The following is a 26381-nucleotide window of genomic DNA, read 5'->3' as shown; positions in this document are numbered from 1 at the left end:
CTTTTATTTAAAGCGACTTACAAATGAGAGAGCATTTAACATTTTGTCATTGAGATAAACAATAACTAGATTACCAATCCATGTTTATAATTGGGGTTTAAAGCAGAAGCAAGGAAAAAATGAACATCATGAAAGGAAGACACGTAAAACAACTTGAATGTAGACAGTTAGGGGTTAGTCAGGCAGATTCGGAACAGGTACTGTATGTTTTTACTTGTCTTTTGAAGGTTGCGATGGATTCTGAAGCTTGAGTGGAGGCAGCCAGTTCCACCAGAGAGGAACAGAATGTGTGAACGTTTTTGCAAGTGATTTGTTGTTATGTCACTAGGCGCCCAGGTCACACTTGCCTTTTCGCTCCATCGACTTCCATTCATACACATGCGAATGCGACAGACCGGAAATGCAAACCCGTCTGAAGATATTTCACAGTCCGCTGCAAAGTTTAAGTTTGGTGAACTCTGTCATGCAAATTCACATCACATGGAGGCCATAAAACCAATAGAAGATTAAAACACAACATGACCTCTAGGTGCAGAAATTTAAAAGATGCATTTTTTCAGAATCGTACTCGTACAGAATCGTCTGACCGCGGCATTACTTGTGGATCGTAGATGGCAAGAGGGTACATAGACCTGTAAGAGTGAGTTAAGGTAAAAGGGGGAGATTTCTGTTATTGTCTTGAAGGCCAGTTACAGCGACTTGAATTTAATGCATGCAGCTTCATGCAGTTTATTGAGTGAAATCAGAAAGGGTGTCACATGGATTATTTTAGGCTGATTGAAGACTAGATGTGCTGCTGTATTCACGAAAATTTAGGCTTTGCTGCCTTGACTGGAAGGCCGGCCATAGAGCATTGCAATAGTCTTGTCTTGATATGACAAAAGCTCGGAATAAGATCTGTGTAGCATATTCATACACGAAAGGTCTGATTCTGATACCTGCATGGCCGAGGAGCTGCTACGATGTGAGATGTTAATTTCAGCTGGTAAGTGTAAGAGTCAAAGATCCATGCCGAATGGTGTTCAATGGCTGGATTGGCCGGTATGCAAGGTTGAGTTGATGGTGGCGTTCCCTCATCCAGGAGGAGGTGTCCAGAAGACATGCAGTGATTTAAGGAACACAGGGCAGGTTATGGTAGGGTGAAAAGGCTGAAATGACAGGTTAAGCATCTGCGTAGCAATGGTGTGAGTGCCCATGCGCCTTAATGATTGGACACAGAGAGGTAATGTTTATTGAGAAGAGGAGAGGAGCAAGAACTGATCCCTGAGGCACCCCGGTGATCAGTTGGTGTGATCTGGATGTTTTTCTCCAGCATACCTCAAATGATATGAGATACGAGCTGAACCAGGGGAGAGCAGTTCTAGTGAAATGTAGAAAGTCCTTAATTGAAACCAGATTGTTGTCTGTCCAGTATAGGTTGTTCTACTTTTCTGTGGTCTATAGTTGCTGACCACTGAGGGGTCGAGAATTTTGGAGATTTCAGTATTTGTGAGAGGAGAGAAAGATGGGAGTTGAAGATAGCGTGGAGTTAGTGGGGGATCTGGGATGTGTAATGCAGCGAACCAAACCCATGCATATATATATATACTTCTGTTCTTTATGACCTTAAACATACAGAACTGCATTATGTATACAAGTTAATTGTTACTGAATCTGTTTTGTCTCCCTGGGTCTTTCACGCTGATGAACATCCTCCTCAGTATGCTGCTTTAAAAGACAAACAGAATAAACTTCAGTAAGACAACAGATTGAACATGCATAAGCAATATTAGAACAAACCTCAGTTTTTATGCTGCATTTACACAAAATTACTTGCATAAATGTAACTGTGTATTTAAATAATAAATGCAACAGATAGGAGTTTCTTTGGTTTAAATTTGGCATTTTTAATCAAATTAAAAGATTAAAGAATATAGATTTTTTCTGATTTAATGATATCAACAACATACACATTGCTAGTCATACATCTAATGTTTTTTAGCACGTACTGTTCATTTCAAATATAAAATAAGTTCTTTGAACCCCATTATGTCCTCCATCTATTTGACCCCATTATAGTTGTAAAAGCATTAATTGGTTAATAAGGACTCTTGACTGGATTAGGATTGGCACTAACAAATAAACATGCAAACAGAGACGTTTATTTTAATATAAAATTTAGCTTAACATATGCTACAACATCCATAATGCAACTGCAAACAGAATTGGAAACTTACCGTGTGAACTTGTTCAAATAAATGTTTGGACCTTTCACCACTAAACTTTTTTTAAAGTTTTCTTTGTGACTTAAATCTGAAGTATTTCTGTGTGGATCTCTTATGAATCGGATCGTTTGTTTATCCGTTCATCACAACTTAATTTTTGTATGAAAAGTTTCCGACTGACAACCTGCCAGACCTACCAGCGCATCAGTACCCGATAGACCCGGTTGGTCTGTGGGACCGGATATTTCGAAAATTAGGTCAACTTTTTTTTTTTATGGACCAGGAAGTATCAGGACTTTTGACAATACTAGTGTGAACATTGCTCATAATGTCCTTGTTTGTTTTTTCATATTTAAAAAAGTAATAACTAAGATTATTATTAAAAAATAGAGTCTTTTTAGTTCATGTGCAGTGTTTCCCAGCTTAACTGTGTGAGGGTGAAGACTGTTTTACCAGTGTGCTCATGACAACGGAGCTGTTCTTGGATCTCACAGAGTTGGAAATATTGAGCTCAGAGGGCCATAGCTGTCACATTACTCAGACGCTCTCTCGGCCGCCAGCGCGCTGAGATTGAGGAAAACAGCACAGAAGGAACAGGCAGAGAGCCTGACGTCGCATCACTTTAGCTTCGGAGAAATGTTTCACATAAGTATAGCTGGAATAATGTAGGAATATGTTTTTTTAATTGAGGTCAAAGAGAACAAGTGGATGAGTAAAGGCCAGTTTGAGAAGGTTTCCTGAGAAGAAACAACAAGAGGAGAATGCTCCTCTGTAAGTTCGCAGTGGGGACTATTGATTCCACCTAAGTACCTTTGATTGGAAAGAGCAAACACACCGTAGTTGCTTTGGTAACATTCACTGTATTGAACTCAACTGCTGGTCCGTATTAATAGTGAAAATATTTGTAGGTTTTAGAATTTTGGCTTTGTATCATCATTGGGTTTGTAGAGTATAATAGAATGCGTATGCCAATAAGTGCAACTTACTGTATGGGTTTTGTGCCATTTTCTTCACTGTATTTGAATAGACCTCAAGGCCTGAATTTACATTTTGATATGAACATTAATTTGAGACCATGATTCAAATGTTGATCTTTAAAGGGGACCTATATGCAAAATTCACTTTAACATGGTTTTTGAACACAATTGTTCATCTGCAGTTTGTGTAAACAGCCAGCCTATTTTGATAAAAGTCCACCCACTACTTTTTTAAAGTCTTTATTAATTAAAAGCATTGTCTAAATATGAGTTGTTTCACATTTTGAAAGATGTGCACATACAGTATTGTATCTATACTAATTATAGCTTTATGCTGGCCTCATAATACAGGATTCTCAACCCATTTTAGACCCGATACGTCTAGTGAATTGTGGCTCTTCATGTCTGACAATCTCACTGCCTCTGGTTATGTATCTGATTTTTGATGGCATGTAAATTCTCCTATTTGTTCATTCACTGCCATTAAAACTGCAGTTCTTATGTGCAGACTTCTCTATAGCCTAGTGTGTGTATCCAAGTGAAACAGTTATGTGCTGAGAATTTCAGAATCACTGAGGTAAAATGAACTAGAGGAAAGAAAAACATAACAAAATTCACAGTGACGGGGTTAAATGAATGGCTAGTTCACGGCTCCAGTCAGAACTGTGAATAGTAAAATTAAACTTGAAAGACAGTCTGGTGACTTGTGAATTGAAAGAAGCATGTCCTCACGGTGTGTGTCTACAGATGTACAAAATGCTAAACTATCACATTTTTATTAGAATTCTAATGTAATAAGTTTATAAACTTAAACAATGTTCATCACATTAAGCATAATCACTTTTAAATCATTATACACTTAGAAAAGAAGCTGCAATCCTTAAATTCTGCCTCTATCATATAAAATCGCAAGGTTCTTTACATACTTATCTGACGTGCCTAGAAGTCAAATTATGTCAAACTGACATTTCCTGTGAAATGGTAGCTGACAAATCAGTTTGCTAATCAGGTCCGGGGCTGGGGGTGGCATTTTACCCCCTGATTTTTCTTGGGCACCCCTTTAATATTACTCATTTGCAGTATCTATTAAATAATTATCAGTCAATTTAATCACAAAATTATGCTTGTGAAGAACTATGATTAAATACAGTATCTGCCCAACCAGAATATATGTGTGGGCCGTCCTGTCGAGCCAGCCAGTGTAAGGTAAGGATACAGTTTTGGACACATTACTTTTATGTAGATGATTTGCTTAATAACAGTTTTGTGCTGTTTTTGAAACCAAAAAGGTTTTAAGATATGCCTATTGCATTTGTTATGTATAGTGTATCTTGGACCAGCAGTACGTTTTTGGTTTTCGCAGTTTTAGGTGTGCGTACACTAACCTCTCACTATGAGAAAGTAGCAGAAAGACTCTTTTCATTCAGTTCTGCAATGGAATGCTTTAAAATAACCAACGGTCAAAGACAGACCACAGGGAAATGTTGTTGTTGAAAATTGTGTGGATTTATTTTTCTTATTTCCTGTCACTAACATTTTTGGCAAGTTAGTGGGAGTATTTCTGTCAGCAGATTGTAGATTTCAAGTATAGTGTCAAGTTTGTCAAGCTCTTTCATGGCGATACCTATTCACTTTTATTGTATAGAGACACAATTAATGCAAGTGTCAATAGGTACCGGCATTGTTCAGTTAACAACATTTTTCAAAATGTCTTCTTTTGAGTTCTGGAGAAGAATGAAAGTAATAGAAGTTTGAAATGACAAGGTGTAGTTAATGATGACAGAATGGTTTTTATTTTGGGTGAAGTACTTTTTTAGGAAAAAAACACAGTATCTTGCAATTTAATGGAATGAAACTGCCAAATGCATTTCATGACCCTTGATACGGTGAGTGTGCATTCTTGTTGTGATCTCTGTTACAGCTGGTTTTAAATGTACCATATTTGGTTAGAATAAAAGCTGAAGGTTTCCAGAAGCCTAAGTCTAAAAGTTCCCAGTATTAAAGTGTTCGATGTGGATTTTTAATGTTCATGCCTAAGCACTCACTTAGGCAGACTATTCAGTGTGTCATTAATAATCTGAGTTTAGCTTCTTTAGTTTCCCCTGTTGAGAAAAACGGTGTTGTTTAGGAAGTTGCAGTTGATAATCAGGTCTGCTTCTCTTGATGTTTATGTCTGGAGGTGCAGTGCAGATAGTCGACTTCGGTTTTTAGAGGTCCTTTGTGAAAATGGTCTGGCATGAATTTGCATTTGATTCCAAAAAGTGAACCAATGAAAACAGTAACATTTTTTTTGCGCCTCATGCAGCCAAACCAGAACAAGATGCCTTTTGATGGCCTCCAGACTCATTACATCACTGACACTGGTGTGGGAACATTGACCTGGATGTGTGGAGGCATGCTGTTTGGACTCAAAACGGAGAGAAGCAGTAAAGAAATATTTGCTGTAAAGCCTAATGGCAAATGCCCACTTTTTCAGGGGCCTGGGTTATAGACGTTTCTTTGCCAACCATTTCTTTTGTAAAACAGACCAATCAGGTGTGAGATGCTATTTGTTTGACCACTAGGCCTTTACTGGCGTACAATAGGTACTGTAATCCATTTCGCAGTCCATTTTGTCAGTTTGTTCAGGGTAGACTGAAGGCCTCAAAACACATGAAAAATTGATGAATAGATGTATGTGTGATCATTTCATCTGTTTTTGATCATAAATACATGCATGTACATACATACAGTGGGGAAAATAAGTATTTGACACATCAGCATTTATATCAGTAAGGGGATTTCTAAGTGGGCTATTGACACAAAATTTCCACCAGATGTAGCCATCAAGCCAAATATTGAATTCATACAAAGAAATTAGAACATTTCAGTATACAAGTTCAGTCATAATAAATAAAGTGAAATGACACAGGGAATAAGTATTGAACACATGAAGGTAACAAGGTGCAAAATGGCATAGAAAGCCAGGAGATCACCTGAAATCTGGTAGTATTGAGAGAGAAACCCTGCCCCCTATCAGTACTAATTGATATCAGCTGCTTTAGTCCTAATTGATGGCCTATAAAGGCTTCTCATTACCTAGGAGGCACACAGGAAAGACTTCATTATGGGTAAAAAGCAAAGAGCTCGCTGTAGATCTTCGTAATCTTATCGTTTAAAAGCATTTTGATGGGAATGGTTATAGGCACATTTCCAGAATGCTGAATGTTCCTGTGATCACTGTGGGGGCCATTATCAGGAAATGGAAAGAGGATCAGTTCACCATAAACCGGCCACGATCAGGTGCTCCACGTAAGATCCCTGTCCGAGGAGTCCAAAGAATAATCAGGAGAGTTCTCCAAGAGCCGAGAACCACTCGGGCAGAACTACAGAAAGACCTTGCATCAGCAGGTACTGTGGTTTCAAAGAAAACTGTAAGCAATGCACTGAACCGCCATGGCATACATGCACGCTCACCACGCAAGACTCAATTAGTGATCAAAAAGCATGTTGAGATTCGGTTAAATTTTGCGAAAGAGCATATGAGAAGCCTGTGAATTATTGGGAGACTATAGTATGGTCAGATGAAAGCTAATGTAACTTTTTGGCAGTCTGCCAGAAAGCTGAAATTGAAAAGAGGGTGGACATTTCAGCAAGACCATGATCCCAAACACAAGGCCAAGGACACAATGAAGTGGTTTCAAAGAAAGAAAATCAAGCTGCTTGAATGGCCCAGTCAATCATCTGACCTAAATCCCATAGAAAATCTATGGAGAGAACTGAAGATCAAAGTTCATAAAAGAGGCCCGAGGAACCTTCAAGATTTAAAGACCATTTGTGTGGAAGAATGGGCCAGAATCACTCCTGAGCAATGCAGACGACTGGTCTCTCCATACATGAGGCGTCTAGAAGCTGTAGTCACCAACAAAGGCTTTTCTACAAAGTATTAAATAAAGTGTGTTCAATACTTATTCCCTGTGTCATTTCACTTTATTTATTATGACTGAACTTGTATACTTAAATGTTCTAATTTCTTTGTATGAATTCAATATTTGGCTATTTTGTGTCAATAGCCCTCTTAGAAATCCCCTTACTGATAAAAATGCTGATGTGTCAAATACTTATTTTCCCCGCTGTCTATAGATGCTGTCTATTTGAAATATATATGTATATATATATTTTTAACACGTTCTGAAATGTGGTTCTTTGATGTTTAGGAGACAAAAACACATTTTGTGTCAATGGCTTTTTACTCAATCTGTGCTGTGAACAATGCTTTAAGTATGATTTTTATGATCTTTTGTACCAAATTAAGATTAAATTTACAGCCCTCAAATCAAAACATTTGATTTCAAACAGATGAGTGTGAGTGTGTTTATATGCACAGTGTTACTCCGACTACGTGTTGATATGCTTTTATCGGTTTTCTCTCAATTTTGTTTATGAGTGCATGTCTGACAGCATAATAGTAAAAGTCCGCTCTCGAATCATGCAGTTAATGTAGAAACGGCAAAATTAAAAACTATTGTTGCTTTTGCAGGTAGGCCTACTGCGAACATGAGAAGAGATATAAAAACACAGCTTCTGACCAATTTTCCGCTGCATTTTTAATTAATAGACCGACCATCGTTGACTACTCAAATTTCCATAAACGCGGTTTTCTGCATAGCTGGTTTATTGACATGCATGTACACACGTGAAGACAGGTTTCTTTTATAAGCTGTTTTTATAGATATCCGTTTATACTTACATTTACATTTAGTCATTTAGCAGACGCTTTTATCCAAAGCGACTTACAAGTGGGGTAGATAATGGAAGCAATTGGGACAGCACAAGTACAACGAAAGCATAAGTGCAATCAAAAAGAAGACTGATCTCATATAGCCTAACACAGTATACAGAATCATTCATTCATACTTTTTTTCTTTCTTTTTTATGGGTAGTGAAGAAAAGAGTAGAGAAGAGAATAGAGTCAGAAGAGATCAGTAAGATGTTGGCGGAAGAGATGTGTTTTCAGGTGTTTCTTTAAGATGGCTACAGAATCTGCAGATCTTGTAGCAGCAGGCAGATCATTCCACATAGGTGGAACAGATCCAGAGAAGGTGCGCGAGAGAGATTTTTTACCTTTATGGGATGGCACCACAAGACGCCGTTCGTTTGCAGAGCGTAGGGATCTGGCGGGTACATATGTCTGTATTAGGGAGTGAAGATAAGGTGGTGCCGAACCAGTGGTGGTCTTGTAGGCCAGGAGCAGAGTCTTGAATTTGATGCGAGCGACTATAGGGAGCCAATGTAGCTTAGAGTAGAGGAGTGACGTGTGCTCTCTTCGGTTCATTAAAGATAACTGTGCATATTAAAACACTCATTGTTTTGGAAAGGAAAGAAAGGACCTTGAGTAACACCAGTGCAATATCTTGGAGACATCCTTTTGAAAGATATATGTCATTAAATATTTGTCCAGTACACATTTAAGGTCTTAATTACTCATTTTATTAACACTGTCGGTCGAGTCAATTGGGTTTTCACTATTTATAGGTAGGTAGCTAGTGTTACTGTTGCTGTTACCTTCTGGACTGTACATTAGTGATGTACGGATTGAGGTGATATCCGCGGGTCGCGTGGGTAAGGCAATAGAGTACATTCTGATTAATTGCGGGTGGGTCGCGGTTGGATAAGATCAGTCATTAATTATGCAAATATTAACTACATTCTCCAAAATATGAAGGTGCATATTTAAAATGAATTTTAATCAGGCAGACAGTCACCAATTTGCCGACTCTCAGTTAAAAAAAAAGGAGGTTGGGACGGGAGTCCATTCTTAAAGCAGTGATCAACTTGTATGGTAATTTAGCATGCTCATTGACTGGTTTGCAATATTATATATATATATAGAGAGAGAGAGAGAGATAGAGAGAGAGAGAGAGAGAGTCATTTTTTTATTGTGGATTCCAATTAATATCAAACTACACTTGGTTTGTTTTGATTTAACCCCTAATAACCAAAAAATACAGCTTACTAACACAATAAAACAATAAAAACATGATAACATCATAAAAAACTGAGATATCTAATTTTGGAAACAAACTCTTGATATACTGTACATACAGTCTACACACTACAGAAAAAGTATGGTTAATTTTCATAAGAGCTTTGTCAGCTTATATCAGCAGCAGACGCGATTTCTTTAAGACTGCAAGGGAAGCTCAGCTTCCCCTATAATTGTCAAAAAATGAATGGTCAAATATATGTACTATTATGTTAACATTTTATTGACTAAAAATGCGTTAAACACGTTCATCTTGAACGAAAACAATTTCATTCAGAATCCGCTACTTAGGTCGGCTGACTCGATTTCCTTCTCATTCATTCCAGTAGCGTACAGTGCATTACTCTGTTGAAGCCCATTGACTTCAATGGGGCTGCTTTAAACAGTTTTTTTCAGTGCTTAGAAACAAGACGGTCATTGGATAATGCTGCGATTATGTCCCGCCCACGGACGCTCAGCGTCTCTGGGATGAATGGAGGAGTGGGCTGGCCCGGACTCCGAGCGTCTGCGTGATGATTGGAGGGTCTGTCATCTCTTTTTAATCCACTTTTATGTCCTAAAACGCTCATTTTTTGGGGTCGACAGCTTATAAAAACATATTTCTTGTTTTTTTTTAGCTTGTTTGCTATACACATTGTCACATATCAGCTTATAAACATTTTTTTTTGTTGTTGTTATAAATCATAAATGACAAGGAGGCGGCAGCTTCTGGCAATGCAAAGAGACGGTTGGTGTGGGCGTGGGCGTGGTCTTCAGATTATGACGCGTATCACTCTGTGTCTCCATTTCAAACTCAGTCCCATCGCTGATTTTGCATGTGTAGTCGAAAGACAAACTGCTGCAACCTTCATTGTATATTTCACACAATTTCACACCACATTCATTGTTTCAGTTTAACATAATTCCCACATTTCCTCCCGTTGAGTTAAATATATATATATATATTAGATCGTTTGTTCATTGATTCATATAGTCTGAACTAGCGAGCTAGCAAACTGCACACGATGGCAGACAGTGCTAATATTGTCGACCTGATTTTGGCAAAGCCATTAGAAAGTCTTCCTTACGAGGAGAAACTTAGAATTAAACAGCAGGGCAGATCAACACCTAAGATTGATTTAGTGCAAAAGATAGGGAAAAGTAACAGGTCTTTTCAGCTCTCCTGGTATGACACAGTTAGCTGGCTGACTGGAAGTGCTGTGAAAAAGAAAATGTACTGCTGGCCATGTCTCTTGATGAAACCATCTAATGGATGTGTTGTTTGGTCAAAATTGGGGTTTGGAGGTCTGTCAAACTTTGTCACTGGAAAAGACGCCTAGTTGGTACGACAGGGTTACAGAGCATTTTCTTGAAAAGGAACGTAGGGCAGAATTTACATATAAATAAATGGACAATTTTTATGATTTAGGCCGAAAATGAGCTTCTCCTCTTTAAAAGATCAGCAGCCGCCACTGATCAGCAGATCACAAGTTAACACATGAACATTTCTAAAAATGTGCAAACATGAATTGATAAGAGGAAACTTTCATTTTATATCAATTGTCTATTTCCTAACCTTTCAATTCTGATTCCTGAATTGGAATTGATTTTAGGCTCCCAAACCTGTTTTTATTGTTATGTTTTCTTACTGGAACATGACAGAAACTTGGACTTCATGTGCTAAATCAGAAAATACAGTATACAAATATTCAGAGGCCAGACCTCAAGCATTAATATGCATGGTGTGTTTTCCGTAAATTATGGCTAAAAAGGTCTTAAATATTATAAGGTTCTATCTACGTTCTGAACAGTTTTGTGATAACGAGCTTCAAAGTTTCTGCCTTCCAGTTGACTTTATCGATAAAACCTTTTTGTTTCAAAAGCTGTAGAAAATGAACACAACGTAAAGAAAAAAGCATCACTGAATGTAAATATGTTGTCACAGAAAATGTAATATAGAACCTTATAATTTCAAGACGACAACATGCAAGTTGATTCACTCTACTGCCATCTTATTAACACCTTAGAAGCCGTTTCATCGTCATGCCGGTGTAGTTCCAATCTACTTGAATTGTTTGCATTAGACTAAAAATAATAATTAAAATCTACGCTTTTTATATAATATATTTTCAAACAAAAATAAAATTAACAGCTGACATTTTTTTTTGGAATCTTAAACATTACTAAAAGGCATTAACACATACATACTCTATTTTGCAGCTCCAAAAACCTGCAGCCCCAAACAGTTTGTTTGCAGGGATCAGGTGACATGCATCTCAAAGGGCTGGCGGTGTGACGGGGAAAAGGACTGCCCGGACGGATCGGACGAGTCCCCAGATGTCTGTATGTATGACTGTTTCTCCACATTATGCTGCTTAAAGATTTATAGAACTTTAGTCCAAAGGTCACCTTCAAGTTTTCTTAAAGCAAAGCTTAACCACACACTGCACTAAAAACAGAAGGATAAGCTTCTTAAGTGTATTTACAATCTTACAATGGCTGTAGTTCATGTAATTGCTGCATTATGCACACTTAAAGCATGAGCTTGCGCATATTTCAGTGGTCATTGTTTTTTTTAACAGCAGACGTTACATTGCCATGGACACTTAACAATTTACGTACAACCAGGGTCGGTTCTAGGGTGAGTGGATATTCAGGGCTTAGCCACATATGTGTTCAAATATACATTTCTTGTCCAAAAGTGAGCCGTGCCACTTGTTTTAAAGCGCGTGTTGGCTTGGGCTGGCGTGGCGTCTGCCATTGCTTAGCAACCCTGAGCCGCACTTGCAGTGAAGACGAGAAAGTTTCGGCAAAGGATAAAAGGATTTTCTTTGCTCTCTACTTGATTGCACCTGCCGTTCAATCAAATGCGTCTACATTTAAAATAAACGGTTTGACGAAAACATTCATGGGTTCAGCCCCCTTAGCCCACCCCTAGCACCACCCCTGCTTACAATGGTATTCAAAAATAGAATTAGTATGTCCCAAATCATAGCGTGCTTGAATGAGTAATCTCAAGTAACCGGATGGCCTACCATTTCCGATGACAATTTGAATTGTGAATCCATGGACACTTTACGGCTAATTATTACCCACAACTCGGATGTATTAATAAAATTAGATAAAATATTCTTCGCCAAATGAATAAATATTACTACTCTGTTATATTATATAAGAAATAATGAATGATAAATACTTTAATGCAAAGAGGAGCTGTATTTTGATATTCGTGACAGTTCATGATCACAGTGTTGTCTAGGCAACAGCGGTGCTGAATGACGTCAAACACTAATTAACATATTTGTGACGTCATCACATAGTAGTTTGGGTAGTTTAGACCCATTTCTACTCCCTGAACAATCTGTATTTTAATACAGTTTACTGCACAATAAAAATGTTCTCATTAACATATTTTTGTTTCTGTTCTCAGTTCTGTTTTATGACACAATGTCTGACAAAATCACCACACATCTTAAAAAGCGGCAATTTGAGCTGCAGAAGAAATGCTCAGTCGTAGAGCTGCGGGTTCATTGAAATTTGAAGGTTTTCTTACTAAACACATTGATACATCGCTGGTAAAAATGACCTTTAACTGAAGTACGCCATCGCCCCATGTTTGTATACCCCATTAGCCTGTGATGTGAGCTAAACTGTGTGTCGCACCACAGGCTGTATGCAGCTGTCAGAATGTCTGATAGGACGTATCAGTGTTTGGTTTTCTGCTGGTCAGTTTGTTTCTCGGATGACTTGACCTGAAGCTCATGTTCTTTCACTACTCTTGTTTTGTCTGATCAGTTCTGATGGCATTGACTTCACATGGCCTTGCTTATATCTGTTTTTTGCTTGCTATCAAGAGGACTACGGTTCACAGCGAGAAGCACATCTGCCTTTTTTATTGATAGTTTGGACTGTTTAGAAGTTAGTTGCAAACATATGAGATTTCAGCTTTGCAAAAACTTATCTCCGAACAACAGATTTCCTCTTATGTCTGTGAGTCTATTGTACTCGCATTTCTTGTTGTTTTAGACATAAGTGATAAATCTTTTCAACCAGGAAATGGGTATTTTTCGACTTTCCCACTTACTGTTCTCTCAAAATATTTTATTTTACTTGCCGATAGGGGTAAGACTAAGCATGACATTAGCAACTCTGGGGTCATATGGGTTGGATTCCCAAGGAATGTATCAAATGATTCAATCTACACAGTGGGTGCATTTAGAGAAGTGTTTGCTGAATATGTAGAACACAAAATCGCCCAGGTTTTGTATACACAACTTCTCATGCACTTATATAGTTTATAATGTCAGTAGAATATTACTCTATCCTGTACAGAAGGGACTTCCTTCTCATGTCAATGAGGTATATGCAAACATTGCTGCTCCCTTTAGCTTGTGCAGTGTTGTTGATACAATATTTAGTGTAGCTCACATTCATATATATGTTAAAGCACATTACTTGAAGAGAAAGCTTTTAAGCTGTAACAATGAGCACATATAGAGAAGCTTTCAGGAAAAACCATCTTAAGGCCGTGTTCAGATATCTTTGACAAGAAAAAGTTGATAAAGACGCTTTTTTAGTAAAACAAAACCCTGACAGCATTTGGTTACAAATAGCAGCCGAACGGCATGACTTTGGCGGCAGCATCTGTGCACGAACAGAGGCAGCCCAGAAAAACAGATAGGCAGTGTAACATAAGTCTATTTGAATTATACACAGAGAGCGTCTTCTTTGTAATAACAAATCACATATTTGAAAACTATAATACTAATTCCTCGCCAGAAATGCAATCAGAAGTTGTTAAAAGTGAAACAAAATTACATTTATACATAACTATCTCCATGGGCGTTTCGCCGCCATTTAATTTTTAGAGCTTGACCCTTCTCGATCATTAACGTTCCTCACATGTTGTCATGGAAACTACTGGTCTCTGTCATTGGTTAGCTGTGAAAAGGAGCTCGATTTAACACTCAATTTATAGTGGTATTCTGACATTCATTCTAATGTGCATGAAAGCGTCTTCATCTGATACCGCATGCACAATAATATGTTCAAAAATAATAAGCAGTAGGTCTATAATACCTGAGAGCTATCTGTACTGTTATATACAAAATACTGTATAATTCCATTTGACACTTTTCAGACGCCTCAGACTAAAACGAACTTGTAAAACATCTACTTTTCTACAATGGCATATAAATGATTTATATGTTGTGTACACAGGCCATTTTGAATGCAGCATAAAACTTAAGATTTATTTCTGTTAAAGTGGACGGGCAGAAAAAATTGCAGTGTGAACAAGACTCTGCTCAGAGACAAATGTTGAAGACACTAGGTAATCTTCAACACGTTTTGCAGATAAAATGTAAACAAGATACCATACATTATTCATATTCAATTCGATTAAGAAACTGCCTTCTACAACATCTGTAATTTCGGGTCAGTATGAAAGAAAAAAGTATCTTTCCATTCATACCCTTACTGGCTAAAAAACGTGTTACGCAAGTAGAGTGCTGTCAGGTAGTCATGTGGTTTGGAGACGGTGGTCTGTTTTATAAGATTTAACTCGCTGTTTAAAACCTGGCTATGGAAAACAATGGCGCCGTTTACAAGGCTGCAATTGGACTTAAGGAATGTTTGTCCTCCTTCAACACAACCCATTACATGCTTCGAAATGATATATCTTTCTTTAAAGAGCTGGCATGGCATTGAAAAGTGTTGGACAAGAGCTGAGTCCAAGCACAGGCATTACATAGAGGCTAAATGGCTCGATGTGAGGAGAACAGGAGAAATGGAGGCTGAGCCGCCTTTAGTCTGGAAGTCATTAAAACCCCCATCTAGAGGAATGGGGGAAAACTGCTGTTTTTTCATGACCTGCTTTTCTCGCCTCAAAGTCTCTCTCTTTATCTCCCTGGAACAGTTAAGCAAACTACAAAACTGGCACATTAGCTTTGCTAATGTTTGGCTGTTCTACTCCTCTGCATTAAAATGAAACAGTCTTTTCCTAATACTATAAAAGTCAACATGTTGGCTTTATTTTATCAATCTCAAGCTTTTCAAAAGAGGTAATTTATACATTGAATGCAAAAATGAGAAGTTCTGATTTTAAGTGTCTTTTTCTTGAAACAATGAACACATATGTTTTCATATAATTTTTTAAGCTGCAATCGTCAATACAATAAAGAACAATTCATTCTTAGGAAGTTACATAGAAGTCGGTGTTAAAAACTCACTCCGTACCTTACACTGATTTCATTGTAATCTCATATTTGTGATCCAACAATTAGCGAGGACATCATGTCACCCATCGCTGACAGAGAGAAGTTGTTTTCACTCACACATACAGCCACTCAACTAAAAACAAGTTGGGCGTATTTCTTAGTAATTCTGTGCTCGATACACTCCCCCAATGATCGCACAGGTTTCGGAAAGGTTTTTTTGAACATATAAAACTGCTTTGTAACAACTTTTCTTAGTCCCTTATTGGACAATTCTCCCTGAAGAGCAAGCGGATAGCAGGAGAAGGAGCATGAGCAGACCTCACTTTCACTGGTAATCAGGAGAGAGAGAGAGAGAGAGAGAGAGAGCATACGTTTGTGAAGTTCATTTGGGTGATGAATGTTATATAAACTGTGGATATAACGTAGTATTTGGAGATCGTTGAAAACTGATATATTGAGCCGTCCCAGCGCTATAAGATGCGGGACATGCATTGAGTGAAACTGATGTCTGTGCTTTGTTAAAAATGGGTGCGCAGTGCTTTGGTTGAGCCTACCCCTCCCCCCCGCACGCGACGTATGTTTTCGGAAACAATCGTACAGCTGTATCTATCTTTTAGAAATGTGATCAAACTTAATACTCTTCAAAGATACAAAGTATGCAATACTACTCTATAAGTACTCAATATTAATATGAGATTGGCAGAAACTGAGTGTGTTATGGCCGCTTTAAACAATCACATTAGTACAGTAATAAAAGAGTTTATCACTAATGGCAACATAAATAAACCACTAGAGATCCCAGACATGCTTCTCCTCCTTTGTGTCTGCTACAAAGTGACAGCACATCATTTGCATTTCATTAAATGGACCTTTGCACCCTAAATAGTGCTCGTAATGCCACTTACTATCTGCACAGCCTAAATATCTACTGTTGTGTCATTGATATTTTTTTTTTTTTAGATTCAACTTTATTGTCATTACACATATACAGGTACAGTGTAACGAAATGTAGTTTAGGTCTAACCAGAAGTGCAATTAGCAAGTGCAGATATACAGTGTGAATAAATACAGAATACAATATTAGGAAAATAATTTACGTTGGGCATGTACTATGAAAATATGACAATCGGTATGTACTATGAACAATATATACAGAAGGCTATATACTGTGAACATTAATGTACAGGAGGTTATGAACAGATAACAATATAGACTATACAATAGTGCAAGTGACTTGAGTGTGCATTAGTTACAGACATTAGCTATTAAAGTTACAGTGCAGTAGATGAGTTAATGTGGTTATTAAAGGTACGGTGCAATACATGAGTAGATGCAGATATACAGTTACAGTGCAGTAGATGAGTTAATGCAGTTATTAAAGTTACAGTGCAGTAGATGAGTTAATGTGGTTATTAAAGGTACGGTGCAATACATGAGTAGATGCAGATATACAGTCACAGTGCAGTAGATGAGTTAATGCAGTTATTGAAGTTATAGTGCAATAGATGAGTAGATGCAGTTGTTATGCGATAGATGCAATAATGCAATAGATGAGTTACAGTGCAGTAGGTGAGTTAGTGCAGTTATTAAAGTTACAGTGCAGTAGATGAGTTAATGCAGTTATTAAGGTTACAGTGAAGTAGATGAGTTAATGCAGTTATGAAAGTTACAGTGCAGTAGATGAGTTAATGCAGTTATGAGAGTAGTCCATTAGTGCAAATGAGCATTCAGTGTAATATCAAACCCAGAACAATGAAATTGATGCAACAAGTTTGAAAATGTGCAAATGTGCACAATGTTTTATTTTAATGTAAAAAAGCAGCTCATATCAAAATCATATTATAGTCATATCCTATTGTAAACAGTTTTGGAATAATATAATTGTGAGTATATAGTAATGCTTTTTTCATAGCATAGCCTATTAAAGGGAAAAAAGCTTCTGGTTCACGAGCAGCCAAGGGATTATGGATATTAGACATTAACGCTGATAGAGCTGTCAATATGGATATTTCTATTTAACAAATGATTTGCTTCAGAAGACCTTTGTTAAGACCACAGAGCTGTGTCGTGGTGTTCTTTGATGGATGGATGCAGATTTTGGAGTTTCAAAAATAACTGCTTGGAAGAAAAAAATATGAGGTATTATTACTCTGAATGCATTATTCTTCAAGAAGTAAGTCATATTCAGACAGGATGCCTTGAGGGAGATTAAAACAGGGGGAAATGTTGTTTCATGGCTGAAGTAAGCCTTTAACCTATAGCCTATTATATCACGCTAAAGCAGGATGTGTCTAGAAACGTGTTCCGTGTTCCGTGTTCCGTGTTACTCAACTCAACTTTATTTATATAGCGCTTTTTACAATTTTCATTGTTACAAAGTAGCTGTACAATGAGACACATTGAATACAAGAAAAACAACTAAAGACATATACCTGTAAAAACAAGAAAAAGGTGAAAACAACAAAAGACAGACATACAAATGCTCCACTCACACAATATGCATACATACTTACACACATTGACATAGACGCACACACGCAAACACACTTGCACACACGCACAGTGAAAGCACACATAGGAGAGAGAACCACAGGTCAAATATTAAACGGACTATAAATTCTTATATGCAATATTAATTATGTCTAACTTCTAAATTCTAAAGCAGCCCCTCCGGCCAAGCTCAACAGTGCTTGCACAACAAGGCTAAATAAAAAATAAATAAACTTCCGAATAAGGTAAATTATAGATTTAAGAATATCATTAACAATCATTAACAATCTAATAGCAATAGTGTTAGGATACCTCTGTGTGCAGATGCCTCAGATCACTAAAGATCTGTCTCATGAAAGAAGTTTATTTACTTACGTGTCTTAGTCCTGAAGTCTGTCACAGTGCCTACTGCAGCTGCTGCGTCCCTCCTCTGAGGACCACTGCAACACAATACACAGCTTTGTACCGCCGCTTACTCAGATTAGGAATAAGGAATTATCATTTTACTGTCATCCAACAACAAAAGTGTAAATAATAAAACATGCAACTATGCGTTTGGGTGGGGAAGACCTTGCTTTTTTGTAATAGTATAACACATTGCATAGTAATGGACAATAAACTGGATTAATTGGGCATTTGTTAGTTTTGTGAAACTGTTAAGATCAAAACTGTCATTGTCTGAACAAATGAAATACGATTTTATAACTTTCAGAATGACAGTGTAAATCGTCTTAAAATCAGGTTAAGGCCCTACATAACTTAACTAAATCCTTCAGCCCAGAGCTGCTGGTCTGTTGATGGTTGAGTGTGTGTGTGTGTGTGTGTGTGTGTTTGTGTGTGATAGTCATTTCGATCTGCTTCATGTTGAAAAGGTTGAAGGTCTGAGCTCTTATCACACAGCGGAGGACAGGCCTGCTGTGCTAAGATGAGTATAGTCTGTTGTTTAAGGCTTGACAGCTGCAAAAATGAGCCATACAAAAATACAAGCTATGTGTTTAGCTTGAGAAGGTTAAATATCTGTATATTGCAATCAGATCTCAACACATATACAGCCGCGGGAATAATTTAGAGACCATTCCATTTCAGTTTTTCTGATTTAAAAATGTACTATTTACAGGTACATGTTTAGGTAAAAATATTATGTGTGAACTACTAACAATATTTCTACTAAATTTCCTACAAAAATACTGTTTATATCTGCATTTTTTGCAGAAAACTGGAGAAACAGGTCAAAATAAGAGAAAATATGCTCTGTATTTTTTCAGACCTCAAATACTGCAAACACGTTCAGACAGCACATCAGATTATATTGTTTTTAGATTTCCATATGCAAGCTTCTGCGGCGAAGCACAATCACAGCCTGTTCTTCTGCAAGATACACTGTAGATACAGTAAGCATCAATTGTTTTAGGACCGAAAGCTACATATTGTGGATTTAATAGTTTCAGAAGAACTCTCATCTCTCTAGTCGTCTAAAAGTTAGCTATCCAAACTAAGGCAACTTAAGCGAAACTGTATTGTAAGTGTGTTATATGGGAAGTCTATTAGCTAAAATGTGTATTATAGGTCTATTAGCTAAAATGTGTATAATAGGTTTTAAAAATAGACAGGGTTGTCTCAGGTTAAGCATTTGAGGTTCTTGCTGGGTGTCCCAGCTGCCCAAATACATCTTCGATCTTTGATCTTCACTAGGGATCTAAAATAACTTTCCATTCTGCAGGAGACCCTAGAGAATCATAATCAAAACAATCTTCATACTGAGATTAATCCTAGAGTGAAAAAATATTTAAAGGGATACTGCACCAAAACAACTATTTCATGAATTACCCATCCTCAAGTTAATTCAAACCTGTATACATTTCTTTGATTGGTTATACACAAAGACAGATATTTCTGAAAAATGTTAGCAACTGACATTTTTGATGCATACTTAACTACCATTGTCGAAGAATTTTTTTTTTTTGTTCTGTTAAACACAAAAGAATATATTTTGAAGAAACTCGGTTGCAAACATTTTTCAACATATCTTAGTGTTCAACAGAACAAATTATTTTATTCAGATTTGGAACAACCTAATAATTCATGACACAATATTTGTTTTGTATGGTTTATCTCCTTAAAGCAACAGTCCCTCCAAAAGACACCATTTATGCACACTTATTACATTTCAGTGCCTTTTTTTACAAATCCTCTGACAACCTTTTTGCAAATGTAATGCCACAGGTTCAGTTTTGCAGACACAATTATCATAGCGGAACTCTCATTTATCACTAAGATATATAAGTGATAATCACTTAAAATAGTATATGCAATAATGACATTTTATACCTGTACTATTTCAACGGTAGGATCTTTTTGTAGCTTGAAAGTTTCTGGCGACTTTACAATTTCATTGTACTGAAAACAGCAGCATGGGCATCTGCTAAACATCTCATTTGAGTGTTTCATGAAGGAAACAAAGTCATAAAGGCTTTAAACAACACGATGGCAGATAAACAATGATAGACCTTTCATTTTTGGGTGAACTATCCCATTATTTTCTCTTTAGGGGTTTCAGAGGACAGGCCCTGTCCTCATTTATGATGTGAAATGGATGTTATGGATCATTACTCTCAGCAGGCGTCTAAGTGAAGGCTGAATAGAAATGACTGCCAAGATGCATGTGTTTGTAATATTTACTGTGCTATGGTCTTTTGTTTGCAGAATAGTCTGGCACATCAAATCCGCACTTTTCGTGACTAGTTTGTCCAGTAATTATTCCTTTAGCGTCCCATTGGACACACAGCTGTGCTTTATTTAGCTGTAAATGCTTATGAACTGTGAACAGATGTGGTCTTCTTTTATGTTTGTATGGTTAGTATAGCCTTAATTCCTTAATTAAACATTACGTTTATCACACCAGAGTAAGTGTATCACGTGATCTCACTGGAAACTGGACTTGTCTCTCATTGATTCTTGTGAAGATACCCATGTGGTTATCCCGCTTTAAAATCCTAAATATCAAACATGTTTGGCATTATCTGGCCAGCCCCGATTTTGCTCAGAACACACCGGGAGGTGTATGAATTCACCTGTGAATGCCTCACATTAAGTGATAATCTGGACCGAACATTGGACCTGATTTTTTCAATGATTCTCGAGTGGGCAAAATCAGTGTAAAATCGAGCTGGTAGTCTTAGGCACACTATATATCTATATATATATGATCAAAATCATATTATAGTCATATCCTATTGTAAACACCTCCACTCGCCAGGTCATAATCACGTCACTTTCATTCGTGCGTTACGCATCATTCACGCCGCCTAATTCGCGCGGCAGTCGCGCCGCAAGGAGGTTAACCGCTTCTTTGCATTGACTTTTCTATGATAATCACTTGCACTTAACGCTTCATTCGCGTTTGGTCTTAATGCAGCATTAACGTGCTACTTTCCATGAGAAATTTGACGGGATATAGCTCTGAGCGAGAATTTCGTAGAAACATGAGGGTTACCACATTTGAAGAGCCTATGTGCGTCTGTAAGAACATACATCACAATTGAGTAAGTTGTACCCCTGGGGTGTAAGAGCCCCCAAAATGCCCCATTGACTTAACATGGGGCAGGAAACATGCCCATATAAGGCGTCACATCTGTCATAACTGTCCCGAGCTGAATAACTTCGCAGTACAACCACAACCACAGACAAGGGGGTGGGCTCATTTGACTCAGACAACCAATCAGTATCACATGGTCATCATGACGCTATGATGCCACTTCCCTAGCAACCATTTACAGAAACCTAGCAACCGTCCCCATAGTCTCCCATTATAAAAGAACCAGATGGATATCTTTGCAGCACAGTGTCTTAGAGACAAGGGGGTTGGCTCAATTGACTTAGGCAACAAATCAGTATCCCAGGAACTTCATTACGTAACAAAGCCACGCCCATAGCAACCAAATAGGTTAGCCTAGCATCCATTTAGCGGCACCTATATCTTTGCATTAGAACATGGTAGAGACATGGGGGTTGGTTTATTGTACTTGAAGCATCATCGATTAGCATCTGCCAGGCCACACCCCTAGTAACCAAATAGGTTAGCCTAGCAACCGTTTTGCAATACCTATTTCTAAGCCTCAGAACATTGCAGAGACACAGGGGATGGTTAATTTCACTCATAGGATAGTGTATCATCAACTGACTTATGCTAAGCTACGCCCCTAGCAACCAAAAAGGTTACCCTAGCAACCATTTAGCATGACCTATATCTCTGCATCCGAACATCATAGAGACATGGGGGTTGGTTTGATTCATTCTTGGCTTATAGTGTCATCACCCTAGTGAGTGCCCAGTTCCGCGGTTTGCAAGGAAGCATCACTCACATTTTTTTCAGAATATGAAAATGCCTAGTTATAATTGTTGTTTTTGTAGACTCTTTCATGTCACACATTTGGCATGCTTGTTTGTACTATAGAAGGTGTTAATGGTCTTTAGACTGAGAGGTGTCCAGACTTTTCAAGATTGTGGTGTATAAAAATGTATTACTAGAAGCATGTGGGAAATCCATCAGTAAAGCCAGAAGAAAAGAAAATCTAAATGTCAAATACAAAAAGCACTTAATGACACTAGAGAATTGTTTTATTCGACTAGCTCATTAATGCAGTCTCCACAGTGTAATAGCATTGTTAGCACAACAAGGCTTAATAAAAATATAAAAATTAAAGATTATCATTAACAATCTAATAGCATTTGAAATGTTGTAGAAAAAAACAAAGTTGTCGCGTCCTTTATCCAGCTCTATCCTCTTAGCACTTGTCAGGTCACCGCTTCCCATTCTCAGCTCTGCCATCAGGTCTGGGCCTGAACTGCATCCTGCGGTAACCTTGGAACAAAGAGACAAGACTGGCTGAGAGTAGAGTACTGTTCTGCACTCTTTGATGCAACAAGTACATCATTTGTTGTTGGATGTGTTCCTGGTTCCGGTTGATCTAAATAATGCAGCCTAAATCCTCTGAGGATTAATATTATGGAGGTGTAGTGTATGCAAGATTAAAAAGATGAGTCTTTAGTCTAGATTTAAACTGACAGAGTGTGTCTGCCTCCCGGACCGTGCAGGGAAGAATATTCCAAAGTTTAGGCGCTAGATAAGAAAAGGATCTACCACCTGCACTTGATTTTGAAATTCTAGGTATTACCAACTGACAGGACCCCTTAGAGCGTAATGTACGTGGTGGTCTGTAATACAATAGAAGTTCATTCAAATACTGCGGCGCTAGACCATGTAGGGCTTTATAGGTAATAAGCAAGATCTTAAAGTTAATGCGATGCTTTATAGGTAACCAGTGCAAGGTTGACAGAACCGGGGTTATATGCTCATACTTTTTTGTACGTGTAAGAACTCGAGCTGCCGCGTTTTGAACCAGTTGCAGTTTTTGTAATAGGCCCGCAGGGCAACCACCTAGAAGTGCATTACAGTAATCTAGTCTTGATGTCATGAATGCATGAATTAATTTCTCTGCATCTGACAGTGACAGCATATGACGTAATTTAGATATATTCTTAAGATGGAAAAATGCAATTTTACAGGTGTTTGCGACATGGCTTTCAAATGAGAGAGTACTGTCAAATACAACGCCAAGATTCTTAGCTGATGACGAGGATTTTATGGAGCATCCGTCAATCGTTAAGGTTTACATTTATTCATTTAAGAAGTAATGCTTCTTGCAGAGACTTGCAGTGACAAATTGTAACAATAAATCCTTCCACAATATATCTCTTTTATAAGCAACTTAAAAAGCTTTATATGGTTTTTAAACTGCGTGTTACATTCACAACATTTCTAGGAAAATTCTATCTTGTTTTTCATTCAAAACCTTTATTCCTTGGTATAAATATGGTACTACATGTTTTAATGGCCTATACACATTTAAGAATTTAGACAGATTTCCATGGTTACGCTTCATATGGAGCATCTGCAGACTTTCACTGTGAAGACTCCATATTTGGTTAATAGTCCTTATACTTCAAATCTTTCAAACGTATTTCTCTGTGCGGCCTGTGGTGGTGTGACACTTGCTCCCCATGTGAAGGCCCCTTATTCCAGGTTTTTCTGTGGCTGAGGTTTATTTGACCCAGGACTCTGGAACGCTGCATGTGATCATATTATTACAAGAGGCTTATGGTCTCAGCCCACAACTGTTTAAGGTGTCCACAATCCACTGCACCTTCAGGACCTCTGAGAGAGCTGCAACAGCAAACGAGTTAGATTTTTCAGTTTTTTACTTCTTTATTTCATATTATTTGTGCTATTTTTCACTTCCTTACTTCTATGCTTCAACAGCTTTTCTATGTACAATAAGCAAGCTTTGACTGGCTAGTATCTGGATAGCCATTTATTAAGGGATGTCAGATTGTTGACGGAATTCCCAATCTCACAGAAAGCCAGTAAATATGTTTATAATCTCGAGTCATAAAAATGAATAAAATATTTTTTTAGTAATGAGCTTGTTTTAAGAATAGACTTAATCTAAAGAATTAAATTTAAAATACTTAGAATCGTAAATCACTGGAAAATATTGGAAATTTATTGACCAGAAGGTGTGGGAACAATTATGTTCACACTGTAGATATAAAGATTAACTTTTAAGGAAAATCAAATGTTCATTTGACAAAGTATTTGTTAAAGCAACACTTTGTAAAATGCTGTCTCTAAAATTATTTCAGTGGTAAAACAACTCTTAACTTGACAAATTTTACTCGCGCCGCTACCTGGGAGCCTGAGCGGCTACAACCACACTCTGTAAATTCTGTGTCGTTGTCAGTACACACAGCCCCTGGCTGGCGATGGTTGTAAAAATGGTTTCCAAACAACATTTCTGCATTCGTCGGTTTCATCAGCTTAGTCAACAAATTTGCGTGTATTGTGCTACCCAAGGAAGCTTATACAGGAACATTATATACGACTCTGGTAACAGAGAGTTGCGGTTATCAACCACATTGGGGAGCCGTTAGCAAAAGTTCTATGATGTTGCTTTAAAAAATTAAATGTTCCTAAACTGACTTAAACAATCTAGTTTATTTCGCACAACTATTGAAACTTGGGCTTCAGACAGTCCTGGGATAAAAGTAATAGGAATAAAAATACATAGCAAAAAAATTGATGAAAAGTGGATTAGTGGTAGGCCCGATCAAACAAATATGTTTTTAAACAAGATTTAAAAATGAAAAGAGAGGGTGCCACTCTGATGGCATTCAGTTCTGATGTAAGAGTTGGGATCTGATTCTTCTGATTGGATGACTATGTGTGATGTCTTTTTCTAGTACGTAAAATAGCCTATGTAATATAGTTAAATAGTTGCAAATTCCTGGAGCACTTTATTTGACAGTCCTGCCCCACATGTACTGACTGTGTCATTACTAAACCTAAACCAAACCATAACCATTCAGAATTTTGTTGGGTAAGTTCACCTAGACCGCACATACTGTAAAATAAACAACTACCGGAATTTATGTGAGAACAGGCCACATGTGTGGCTTGATGTACATTTTTGGGCCACTGTACAGTATGCACCCTTTTATAATATCAGTTCAACTGTGCAGACATACACATTTTTGGCCAAACAGTACAGTGTAGAGAGACAGGAAATGAAGGGATGAGAAAGAGGGGTACAGGAGTCGGGATAGGACCACGAATCGGGATAAAACATTTTGGGCATTTACACAGTCCACTAGATCACCGGCGCCAACATAATGGCACTCCTCAGAGCACCTCCAGTCATACTAACAGCTTGAAACAGGGCATTTTTTGTTAGAATTAGATTTTTAAAGCATCTTGACTCTTGTGATATTCTTCTGTGTCTTTTATGATCTTTGGATGCTTTGCCCCTCACCTGCAAAACACACAATCAAGATGATAGATTGTTCATGGTGGCTGCTAAGGTGTTGCTATGCTTTTTTCAAATAAATTACCTTAAAATGACCAACACAAACAGGTGTTTCCAGAAAGATTTCCAAATGTGTCCGACATTGTTGGACAAAAGAGGTGGTCCAAATCACTGTTTGACTCAGAAGCTGGAAAAAAATTACTTTAACCTCAATAAAAATATTACAAAATCACAATCACTTTAAAGATTTGAGACATTGCAGCTTTTTTCCTTTATCTTCATTTCTTTCATAAGCACTTCTTGATCAAAACGGTAACTAACAGTAACATGCTGGTAGTTTATTCTGGCGCTATATTGATGATCTCATTATTACATTGGACACACAGGAATCATTTATTGATTTAAGTATACTGCGTTACATCACTTTTCTACCAAAACACGTTAGATCATTGACACATTTTGGAGACTTTTGGTGTCCACTCCATGTCCTGAGAGAGCTCATGTCTGGACAGCAGACACACAAATACAGCTCATCCTGTGACTCAAAGACAAACACATGATGACAAGCTTATTTAAACAGTTTTAAAACAACATGAACACTAAGATTATTATGCCAAGAAATAAAG

At 37.6% G+C, this 26381-nt stretch overlaps 1 protein-coding gene across 1 annotated transcript in view; it reads left to right on the top strand.

The window, feature by feature from the left end:
* The window catches only part of lrp1aa (low density lipoprotein receptor-related protein 1Aa), a 131742-nt gene that overhangs the window by 2935 nt on the left and 102426 nt on the right, over positions 1-26381 (top strand). Inside the window, exon 2 of the mRNA XM_056735396.1 lies at positions 11406-11528. Coding sequence (XP_056591374.1) covers positions 11406-11528 — 123 coding nt within the window. The remainder of the gene's footprint in view (positions 1-11405; positions 11529-26381) is intronic.

The sequence above is a fragment of the Triplophysa dalaica genome, chromosome 21 (genome assembly GCF_015846415.1).
Source record: "Triplophysa dalaica isolate WHDGS20190420 chromosome 21, ASM1584641v1, whole genome shotgun sequence".
NCBI lineage: Eukaryota > Metazoa > Chordata > Actinopteri > Cypriniformes > Nemacheilidae > Triplophysa > Triplophysa dalaica.
Note: the sequence above shows the minus strand (reverse complement) of the source record. Positions and strands in the feature narration are given on the sequence as shown.